The following is a 12,354-nucleotide window of genomic DNA, read 5'->3' on the forward strand; positions in this document are numbered from 1 at the left end:
ACAATCCCCGAACTAGCAATTTGTCAACCTCTTCAAAGGGCTGATGATTAGATTCTGGCTGCACAGCACTAAAGAGGTAACAAATGGCTTATTAGTCATAAAATTATTTTCCATTCTGGCTAAGGAGGTTTACTTAATCACACAAGTAGTTTCTTGCCAGAAAAATGAATGCATTCATAAAAGGTACCCATTGTGGTTCTTCATCCTCACTGAGTAATTTGACATTTGTAAAACACAACAATTTTTTTTATGCTGGTACCATGGTTACAGAATACATCGTGAAAATGAAGTATTATGAAATTAAGTGATTTGAGTCAAATTACATACTAAAAGGATAACTCGATAATTTAATGGCTATATGAGACTTTTCAGGGGGAAAACAGGTGCCATTAGCCAGGTCAGCAGAACAAGGGATTGCTCCTACAAAGCAAGACAAGGAGAATGTAGAAACAAGATACAAAACACAGAGAACAATGGCTTCCTCGATTGGATCGTCTACACTGTATGTTCCCCTAATTCACAACGATGAATTTCTGCTTTATAAAAGCAAGCGGGACAGCTACTGAGTTTGTAAAACACTCATCTTGGAAGTAAAAATAATGAGTTTACACACCACAAACCATGGGAGCTAGGCATGACATAGCTTCAGATTGTACAGGAAAATCTCATATAATGAACTTCAGCTTGCTTTTAAAATATTATATGTATTAGATAGAGTGATATGCAATGATGCAGGCTCAGGATGACCATTGTGAACAAATGATATAGGCACCCACGATCAGTGAAAGCAGTGAATGTCATTTCCACTTTTTCATTTTGCTATTTAGAAACTGAGAGTACCTGAAAGGATCCCTCAGTAGCTCTGCTAATTGTAAGTTGAAAATGAGTCCAAATGTTGATTTCTCATTTTAAAATTCATTCTGTTAAAGTAATCAGATGAACTTTGACAAATAAGATTTGGGTTTAGCCTAGAAATACATATTGTAATCCTTAGACAAGACTTTACAAATAACATTTTAGGACGTGAGCAATTGTTTATATTCCAACCATTCTTCTCGTGTAAACATGGGTTATAATTCAGTATGACTGAAAGATCTGGTTAAAACCCCAAAAGGAAATGTATAGTCACATGTTCCAAAGTTCCTGAATGGTCCATATGAATTTCTATCCATAGCTGAACAATCTATGGGAGGAGGTTGTTGTGCAGATAAAAATCCAATTTTGCATGGTAATGGCCATTTTTTTGTATTTACAAAGACTATTGTTCTAAAGATTTTAGTGAATAAAAAGTTATTTTCTTCAGGTTGTTAATATGAAACATGACATATTTGCTTTCAATATTTCGTCAGTACTTTTTCTGGTATGTTTTTTCCTCATATTACTAAATTCCAAATGCATTTAATTTACCTCATCATCTTTTGTGTACTTAATAAAATAGCGTTAACAGTTTGCTTTGGAAAATCCTATCTTTTTTGGTCTAGCTATGATAGAAATCTAACTATCACATACAAATAAACACAGGCCAAAAACAGAAAACAGACATTTAGTATCTCCATTAAAATTTCAAGGCTATAAAATAAACCTTAATTGCAAATTATCTTTTAAAAATTGCATACCAAGTCAAAAGTCTTTCAACTTCCAGCACAGCCTTCATCCAGGAACTAAGAGTCTCATTCACTAATAAAACCATCAACCATAAAAGCCAACAGATGCACAGAAAATATTTTTATTAACCCTAATTTTGTTGAGAAAGAATGTAGTTTTTTTTTAACATTGTGTTTTTAGTATTAAATCTCTCTCAATGTTCTCCCAACATGTCTCTTAACTTTCTTAGGAATGTAATTTATTTTTGTATCCTGATATTTCAGAACAGAAGTCAGTTCTTTCTTTCTTTTTTCTTTTTTAGTATTTTGAAACAGGTTGTCTCTGTGTAGTCCTGGCTGTTTTGGAATTCCCCCTGTAGACCAGGCTGGCCTCAGACTCACAGAGATCTTCCTGTCTCTGCCTCCCAAGTGCTAGGCAGTATTAAAGGCGTGCACCGCCACCACCTGGCTCAGAATTCAGTTCCTAAGTAAGAAACTGTGGGCGCCAGTCTAACAATCCTTCCTGTGCAGTCCAGTATTTAAGAAGCAGCAATCATCATACATTTAATTTAATTTAGTCGTGAATGCAACCTACTCCCTCAAACAAGCTGTTGAAAGACTTTCTTGTTTATGGGTCTCATTATGTGTATGAGATTCAAACTTCTGTACCATGTGTACTAAACAAAGGTCTTTGGATGAGTGGGTTCATCATAGTGTGCATGACAGTTCAAAGTCAAGCATCAAATTTATCATTTCAACCATGAACAAATTTCCCTGAAACGAGATAAATTAGATCACTGGACACCTCCTTTCTGGTTAACAAAGGTGAGTAGGCACGGAGCTCATTGGAAATGGCATCCAGCTCCTCTCCAGCTCCTGCAGCTACCTTCGCATCCCTAGCCCTTGCTCCAGAAAGCCACATCATGTTGAAATTTGAATTTCCCACTTTTCTCGTGAGTTCACTGAGCACTTTTGACTGAATCTAGGTGGTGAGACAGGAAGAGGAGAAAGAGGGCGAAAACCCATTCTCAGTATTATACTGCATTCCATGGTAGGAAATTTTGCCCTGTCCTTTAGGGAATTGGTACACTGGTATGTAGTTCCAAGATCAATACATGACTCAGTGAACATCTTACCTTTTCTGAACATAAGACATTCTGTCTCAAGAGTACAACATCTTTATTGAATTTACTCCTGAGGCACTTTATAGATAATGGTTTGATAATAACATTGCCACATATTCCTGGGCTTTAGTGTACAATAACCTCAACCAGTCTGTGCCCCTAACTTCTGAAACTTTCTGTTGGAGACCAGCGATGACTCCAAGTTACCATATTCAGTGAGCTTAGTCCTTTTCCATCTTTGGGGTTTATGCCGCCAGTGCGCTCGTGTTCATCTTTTGTAGATTCTGAGTATCAGTTTTTCCTTCTTCCTGTCTCACTTCTCTCCTGTCCCTTCTCTGCTGTCTATGGAAGGTCCTCCTTACCAGCTCCTTCCTTGTGGACATGACTGAGAGTCCTGCCATCTTAGTTCCAGCTCTATCCTTCATGGCATCCTGAAAAAGCTCTTCCTGGACCATCTGTTCCCACCTTTTCCCTGTGTTATGGACAGTTGATATTTCTCTCTCTCTCTCTCCTCTCTCTCTCTCTCTCTCTCTCTCTCTCTCTCTCTCTCTCCCTCTCCCTCCCTCCCTCCCCCTCTCTCTCTCCTCCCTCTCTCCATCTCTCCTTCTTCTCTCTTTCTCCCTTCCACTCCCCCTTGCCTCAGTACAAGGCTTCTCTTCCATATTTCAAAGGCTGCTCCAATAATATTTACTTATTCTGCATATCTTATTTAAGCTACTGCCACAGTACTCCAAGTCAGTGAGCTTGGGCACATTCTTCTTTACTTACTTTTTAATCTCCAAACCCTGCCAAATTCTATCTCCTTTATTAGCTCTTTATTTTTACAGCTACAAAAATGCTGCTATTGTTATTATAGATCTGTATAATCACCCTTCTGGGCTATTAATAGTCTCATATGTCCAACTTTTCTTTAGGCTTTGACACTCTCCAGAGCAATCAATCTATTCTTCAGTGCCTTCTTTTTATATTTTTTTTCTTGCTATATGTACCTGACCTTGCTTCTTCTTTTCTTAGTAAAACTCCCAGGGTTGCTCATCTGATTGAACAGACTTTTTTTTTCTCCTGGTGGTGTACTCTTCAAGAGCAAAGCCTGTGCTCCATTCATGGGGAAACACCCGCTAAGCAAATGGTACAAGGTAAAGAGTTCATTCCATCCAGTCTTTCAGTCAATGGCTGACGCCTTTCAACAGTGTCATTCTAGCTCCAGTACGCTATGACCCACAGTAACAGAAAATCAGAGGGAAAGGAGCCTCCTATGTAAAGAGTTTAGCCCTTGAGTGAGACTCCATAATGAATGCCATGCACCTAAATTGGGAGTGGCAGCAGTAGTAATGTATTCATGTTCCTGGATTCAAACTCGCTTCCAGGGGAACAGAAAGAAAAGCCTGTTAACTGGACACAAGTTTGAGAGGAGATATTTAATGGCTCAAAAGGATTCTTTGGCCTTTATGGCCATTGTTATTGTCTTTGAACATAGAGCTGGTTCTGTTTTTTCTCAGTTTTCTTGATGGGGGAGAGTCCCCAGAACAGCTTTCTCAGATACTTGTCTGGGAATTCTGTCCTAGTAATGAGGCACCCTTGGACAAAAGCAGACGTTTAGATACTAACAATCAGAATTATCTGTGGAGATTTGGTGATGAGAAGAAAGTCCCACTTATTTGCACTTTGGGGGTTCTAGTGTTCTCCTTTGCATCATCAGCAGATGCTCCAAAGACAGGCATGCATGTTGGGCTTTCTACTTCGATTGAAATATACTGGATCCCTGGTTCAGGATGATGTTTTTGGATCAGCTCAAAGCCAACATTTATCAAATGAATGTGTTTCTCAAGATACTAGGAGAAATCATATTGTTTTATCAATGGTCAAGTAAGTCAGAGAAATGGCTCATAACATTTTCCTTCTAAGATGGTCTAAGTGGATGTCCACAAATTAAAGACTCTCTCTGTCTCTGTCTCTTTGTCTCTGTCTTTCTGTCTCTGTCTCTGTCTCTCTCTCTCTCTGTGTGTGTGTGTGTGTGTGTGAGAGAGAGAGAGAGAGAGAGAGAGAGAGAGAGAGAAGAAAGAGAGGGAGTACATGCGTGTATGTGTGTGTAATACTTGCAAACACCTTGGTGTACTGGGTTTATACAGAACACCCTGCTGGTAGGAAATTGATTAGGCCTCAATTCTAACTAGGAGGTCCTTGGGCTTTTAGTGTGATTTTGCTGTGGCTTCTTAAACATGATTCGTATTTTCTCTTCCATCATAAGTCTTATGTTCCTTCTTTTCCTGGAAAACCCCACTATTTCTAGTCTGGAGTCCCTGCATAAAGTATGAACTGCCCACGGTAACTCAGCACTGCCCCCGTAAAGACAGACATAAGGATCGTGTGTATCCAGGTACACTTACGCCAGAGACATAGAGAAATTTGCTTCTGTTTTCAAACATTGCTTCTGCAACACTCTAGTTTCTAAGGATTGGATGTCACGACCAAAGTAAGACCTGGATTCTTGACTTCAATATTTTCTTCTCATTTTATGTCGATTTTACACCTATTGAAAGGTTGGGTTCCATTAACTGAACTGGCTTTGGTGTCAAAGCAACTTGAAACCTTAGTACTTAACCAGTATTTCCCTTGTCTGCTCATCTGAAGTGCTCCCAGGGCCCGTTTTCCTTTGAGCCATCATATTATTCAATCTGCTGTTTCTTCATTTCCTTTTGCTAAGCAAGAATAAACCAGCAGCTTAGTTTTAATTAGTGGGCCGAACTTCCTCTTAGTCCTTGCTGCGGATTTAAACAGAAACTTTACTGTAGACATTTTGCTTGGGAAGCCTGGAGTCTATGTATAAACTCCTTTATTGCCCTGTTCCCAAGTGGGAATGGTATCCCAGGAGCAGTTGACTGTACTTCTTTTTCATGGTCATAGAAGTAGATGTAAAGGTAGTTTGGGGGATCAGATACAGTCTTCCCAAGCTCTTGTTTCCCATACCTTTGCTAGTGTTACTTTTAGGATCACATCACTAGGTCAATAGTCCTAGATAAAGACGGAGAAACTGATGCATGTCAAAATAAAGGGCACGTTCCTTCTTAACAGTGGAAATATAAAGCACAGTGATTTAAGGAATTTGGAGACCATGGTCAGAGTGAACAGAGGTTGAACAATCATTCTCTGTGCACACTGGCAAGTTAATCATATAGGGCTTGTGGATGAGGCAGTAAAAGAGTTAATAAATACCTGTGCTTTAGGATACTTAAACATAGTTTTGTACGTACATTTTTGCTCAACTGTGGCCAACTGTTTACAGAGCTGGCAATATTTCAGGTACGAAATTCGCCTATGCTTTTGTGTGGGAAAGAGCTAAGCTCACTCTCCAAGACAGGGAGGATAATTAATAACAGATAAAGGGAGACATGGTTCATTTTACTTAATTTCCTTTAAAAATATGAAGTCAATCAAGACAAAGGGAAAGAAAACCCACTACCTTCTACACGAGGCTGTGAATTATCACCATAGAGTAATGTGTGAGAGAGAGTTCAAGACTTTTATCGAGCTGGATGAATTGAAACTAGATTCTTTCCATTTTGTTGCTTAGCAACCAGAACATTTGTCCTTGCCGGCGCATGGAGTCCCCAGGTAATTTAACACAGGGTGGACCAAGAAGGAAGCTCAATATAGCAACCATGGCGAAATAGACGAGCTTCTGCAAAAGTCGGGCAAATGTCTGAGTCTACTTTAGTGCTTGCGTTATCTGGTCGCAGTGGTGTTCCCCACGTGTAGTCTGCTGATTATATATACCAGAGGCTGGACAGAGGCTGCAGCGCAGTTGCTAGGGAAGATTCATTCCAGAGGACACTAGGGCAGAGCTTCAGACTGGTAGTTAGCACTGTCAATCAAAAGTCCAGGGGTTTGGGCCCAGGGGCCTGGGGCCAGATACTGAACGTATTCCTATCTGTATGACACTACCTGCTCAAGTTTCTTCGTCTTTCTATGATGTGGTTTCCTCATCCTTAAAAGATGCTGCTGGGCTGGAGAGATGGCTCAGTGGTTAAGAGCATTGCCTGCTCTTCCAAAGGTCCTGAGTTCAATTCCCAGCAACCACATGGTGGCTCACAACCATCTGTAATGAGGTCTGGTGCCCTCTTCTGGTCTTCAGGCATACACACAGACAGAATATTGTATACATAATAAATAAATATTTAAAAAAAAAAGATGCTGCTTGGCTCTAGCGTTTGTTTATAATTATTATAAGTGAATGATTTAGATGCCTCTCTGACACAAAGCAACAGGCAATAATGATTGGCTGCTATTGTGATCTGAGTCAAGCCTTTTTGCCAGCGTATTTCTCTGGGGGCATTTCTCCATCTTAAAGCAACTCTCTGGGAACTCCTTTTCTTTTGATCTGCCACCCACAGGCGGGCCTGGCTATTGATGTTCTGTTGCCAATGGGGGACTCTTGAAAGTGAGATGTTCCAGCTTCCTAGACTGTCAAGCACAAGTTCTGCTTCATCTCCATCCTTCAAACCAAATTCAGGAGCTTCTTACAGAGGATGATGCAAAAAAGTTAATGAAAATAAAATGATTTCTTCCAAGTTTCCCCCTTCTTTGAAGGAATTCTTCTCTTTGAAGAAGAGGGAAGCTGAGTGTACAAGAGAGAGGGGCCTGCCAAAGGCTGAAAGGTAATAATTAAAGTGGAACAAACGCAAAGGTAGGAAATTTCTCTACAGGAAAAGAAACAAGAGAAAGGCAGATTTTTGAGGTCAGCCTGTTGGCAGTGGAAGGTGACCTTAGAGAACTGGAAGAGCGACTGACATTGGAAGCCGTGGCGCAGGGGCTCTGGAAACACAAGGAACGGCTGACGGCGAGGAGCCCCACACTCTCGGGGTTCTCCTGAGCTGGGCAGACCTGGCTTCCAGGCAACAACGTTACACTTGATGATGCGAGAGGTTGGGGGTGGAGGTTTGGAATTGGTTGTGGGATTTGGGTTCATTGGCCACAGACTTGGGTTCCAATTCTGGCAGCATTTACAAATAAATTCTAATTACTTACAAGATATTTTTAAATTTTTAAAATTTACTTTTAATACTATAAGAACACAGAATTATGAGGTATATATACACACACACACACGTATGTATATATCATTGCCCTACAAGGCCTAATATTTTGAATGCATATTTATTCATATACTTAAGTGTATATATACCTATACACATACATATAAATGTTTCTATTTGGTTTTCAAGATGGGCTTTTTCTAACCTTGGCTTTCTTGGAAATTGCTTTGTTGACTAGGCTAGCCTCTGCTTCCTTAGTGCTAGGGTTAATGGCGTATACCAGAATGCCTGACTCTTAAATGTATGTATCTCAATGGCTGTGTATTATTACAACACACACACACATAAATGTGCTAAAAATGTTTTAAATAGAGTTCCCATTGATATTTTAAATTTTACCAATCAGCAATATACATGCTTATAATTATACACGCATATATTTAAGCTTGTTTTTACATGTGTACATATTTACACATGACACTTTAAAGTTACTTGTGGGTAAATTTCAAAAGCTACAGATGCACTTTGAATACTGTTGTATTGACATTTTCCTCTATACTGTCGCCATGATCAAATCATTTTACTTTATTTTTTTGTCCTTCAGATATTACTTATAAAATCTGCTTCTGTTTGTATTTCTATGACCTCTAGCACATACCTCTTAGCTGACTGCATTTGCCTGCCTATATCTTTTGCATGTTTCTCCCTGAGTTGCCATTTTCATATTAAGATCTGTAGAATTCTGAGTATTGGATAGCCTAGTAGCCGAGCGCACTAAGTGCTTCTGCAGAGGGCCCACGTTTGGTTCCCAGCACCCATTTCAGTCACTTTGCGACTGTACATAACTCCAGATCCTGAAAATCCGTCTCCATGGCCATCTGAATGTTCATGGTACACAGCAGCCCCCCCCCCCACACACACATGCATAGGTATGAACTAAAAAGATTCTTTAAAGCTTTTGTTGAATTTTGACTGCTAGAAGCGTATACGTATTGTGCATCTATCAGAAGAAATATATAGAGTTCAGGTGACAGCTTTAACTTCTTTTACTTTAGGATTTCGCCGTTTGTCATGCAGAAATTTACACTTTTTACAGAGTGGGATCTGTCACTTTTCATCTCCGTTTAAAAACGTTTTCCCACACTTTTGTGACTTTTGTTTTTTATTTTAAATTTACCTTCATGTAGAATTTCTTTCTTATGTAATAAGGGAAAGAGAATTTTCAAAATAATCTCCCAAAATGAACAATAAAGTCTTTGTTGCCAGGGCCTTTGGGGGCATTTGTTCATCAATCATCTGCCCTAGGCACTAGTTTGTTCCCCTTGTTTGTTTGCTGAATAACATGGAAAAAGTATGGTGTATCCATTTTTTTTTTAATTTGGAATATTTGTTTCCTAGTTGATGAAAACTTGCTTCATTTGTCCAACAAATTTCAACCCTGATTGCTCCACCAAAGAGTAAGATGATCAACTTTGCAGTTAACTCGGGTTCGGTTCCTCACAGGCAGTGGCTCTACAGGAAAGTATCGCTAGCTAACTGAGCTAAAGGCATGGAAAACACTAGCAGATTACCATATGGTATTGTATTTAGCACTCTAGGAACTCTGCGGATATCAGCACGCTGAGTACAATTTCAGGCCCAGGTGGGAACTGTGGATTCTTGTGGAGCTGTTTTCACAGTGAAACTTGTAGGTGACATGCATGCATGCTTTGGCTCCCTAAAGCTGACCTCACTGGTTGTACTCTCAGCAAGCTGACCCGGCTCACTCAACACGGCTTTTTCCTGTCCCTGCTGCGGGGACACAGTATTCTCTGTACAATGAATTCAAGGCCATCCGGCAGCATCCATGTAGTTACATGGCATCAGGGCTTTGGAAGTCACATGGGGTGTCTTCTTCACATTCATTACATCCCTATAAAATTATGCTTTTGTTCCCCAGGTATTGGAGTAGTGTCTAGTCAATCTTTTAACTACCATATACACTACAACTGTATCCCCAATTTATTTTTTAAGGCTAGATTTTCTATAATGCCAAAAAAATGAAGTGAAAGCCAGAAGTAAATTTTATTCATGTCTATTGATACAAATTTGCTCATGTGTAAGATACAAATTTACTTATGCCTATAGATGTAAAAGCTTGTAATAAAACAGTGGAAAGGGGGCAAAAGCTTATTAGGGTAATAACACAATATGGACAAAAATATGAACATTCATATCAGAAATGCAAATGAACGTGCCAAAAAATTATGAATTCTACCTCAGTGCTGAATTATATCAGAGAAGCTGCATAACAATAGACTGATTAGATTCTCTGATGAAACTATTTAAAAGCACTTCAAAGGGTCTAAGGAAGACATCTCTTCAAAAACAATTAAACAATACCAGAAAACAATATAAAAGCCAGTAGTTTATAAAATAGAAAAGATAATAATGGCTTCCCCATAAAACAAAAATAAGTCAGACAGCAAAACAGCGCATTCAGTATCAGCATTGTTATCCAACATTATTTTAGGATATTGATAATACAATGAGACAAAAATTAGGACATAATAAGCTTATTTGAAAAGAAGAAAAATCTAATAATCTGAAAATGATTTAACTACAAACTTGATACATAATTTCCATAGAGTCATTCATATTAAAATGAATAGCTTAAAAGATGTTAAATATATCAGCAATTAACAGTAAGAAAAGTAAATGTGCTTTAAAGATTCTACTTTCCTTTATAAAAAAAATCCAAAAGGTATCAGGAACTAAATCTAGCAATCAAATTTGGGATCTTATAAAGAACCTGTAAGAGGACCTAGTTAAATGTCCCAACTTGGTAATTAACCATCATAGAAGTTTCATCTGAATTATAATTAGGACACGCCACATTTTAGAGTACAGAGGACATTTAGACCCTTCCTCTACCAATTAATCTGAGTTGGCCTGCACTTTAACCCTCTGCTGTGTGTAAAGGAGGGGCTGGGTTCATCCAGTAAAGTTCTGCTTCTTAGCTGCTGTGTGCTGGCCCAACCCCAAAGCAGCCTGATGTCTGGTTAGAAGATGAAGAAGTTGTTTCATCAACTGAATTCAAGTATATGTTGTCAACAGATTTTTAAATCAGTCCCTCAAGCTGTCCAGAGAGATTTATCATCAGCATTTTTCATAGCTCCCAGCAGAAATAACTATATTTCTAAAAGCAGATACTCTACAATCTAAGATTCTCATGGAATGCAGCCTTCTTCGTTTTCAATTGCAGCATGAATAAGCAAAGCAAAGCTAGATCTTTCTACTAAAAAGAGTCAAATACTTCTCAGTGTGAAAGTTGAAAGAAAAGAACAAACAAAAGACCTAAAACAGAGCAATTGCTATATAATCAAAACTGGCTACAGAAAGATGGAAGGCAACCCAGAGGTGACAAAGGCTGAAATGGGCACCGAGACTGAGACGATGATCTGTGACATTCTCTATTGCAGATGAGCACGCGGGAGAATGGGAGCAGAAAAGTGTGTTGAGGTTGCCTGACATGGTGGGTATGGGTAGGAGCAAACACTTCAGAGAGAAATAAATGAGAGCACCACGCTTACCTCTTTCACCAGCAAGCTTTCTGCTTTGTTCTCTGCCTCTTCCGGTACCGTAGAATACAGTGTTCGGATATCCCAAGAAACCGTGGCTGTCTGAGAAGAACCAGGAGAAGAAATTAAGCCTTCCATCTTGAATGCATGGAGTGGACCATTATCCCAAAAACACGAGGGCTGATTGTTATCGAGCTGGGTGGAGAAGCTTCCCCAAGAAACATAAAACCCTTATGTTTTAATCCCTTTAAAAGAAGAAAGAGCCAAATAATCCCAAATGCACGCCTACTAGCATTCCCATAGTTATTGCTTCATCTGTGTAGCTCAGAGTTTTACAATCCATTTTATTACCGAGAGGAAAAAAAATGTGAACATCTGTGTTTGTAACTTGTTTCTATTAGAATCTTTTGTTACTGTTCATGTTAAAATAAATTTGGAATGAATTTTAAGAATTTACAAGATCCTATTGTAAATAGTAACATCTAAACCTATCCCCTTTTAGGAAGTGTGTGTGTGTGTGTGTGTGTGTGTGTTTACAAACATAGCTAAGTAAAAGGAAGGAAACAAAATAAACTTGCACATTGAAGAAAAAAGGTCATGTTTTAAATGTTATTTTCTGTTGAAATAAGTAAAAAATTTCACATCTTTAAACAAATAGCTATTTATACAAATAGCATTCTATTAAATGGATACACATAAGCTGATACGTAAGATCCCTCATGAAGCCTTTCAATAGAATTTCAAAGGTTGTTGTTGTTTGATGTGTCTCCAGGTTCTGGCGTATAATTTTTCTAACACAATTACATCACGGCCACCAGCTTCCTTCAGTCTGTCCATTTTCATGGTGATGTGGTGAAAATGACTGGCGGTAGCATGGTACCAACCACGGAGGAGATTTTAGGTCACGCATTCCCTGAATAGACTCCTCATAGTTTCTGAGATACAAATTGCAGTTTGTATAAACTTATTTTGATGAAAGGCATGCTCTTGCGTTGGTGGTTGAGACAAACGAAAATCTCAAAAGCCACTGTTAGTTTAGGAGAAGAGGATGCAA

The 12,354-nt window shown here is 38.9% G+C and overlaps 1 protein-coding gene across 4 annotated transcripts in view; it reads right to left on the bottom strand.

Moving 5' to 3' along the window:
* Dock10 (dedicator of cytokinesis 10) overlaps positions 1-12,354 on the bottom strand; it is a 253,826-nt gene that overhangs the window by 122,152 nt on the left and 119,320 nt on the right. For all 4 annotated transcript variants that reach the window (XM_041649870.1, XM_041649869.1, XM_041649868.1 and 1 more), the window contains exon 3: positions 11,313-11,402. In XM_041649870.1, the coding sequence (XP_041505804.1) occupies positions 11,313-11,402 (90 nt within the window). The remainder of the gene's footprint in view (positions 1-11,312; positions 11,403-12,354) is intronic.

This window comes from Microtus oregoni, unplaced genomic scaffold, assembly GCF_018167655.1.
Source record: "Microtus oregoni isolate MIOR12 unplaced genomic scaffold, Mior012 000004F_ref0000308, whole genome shotgun sequence".
In the NCBI taxonomy this organism is placed as follows: Eukaryota; Metazoa; Chordata; class Mammalia; order Rodentia; family Cricetidae; genus Microtus; species Microtus oregoni.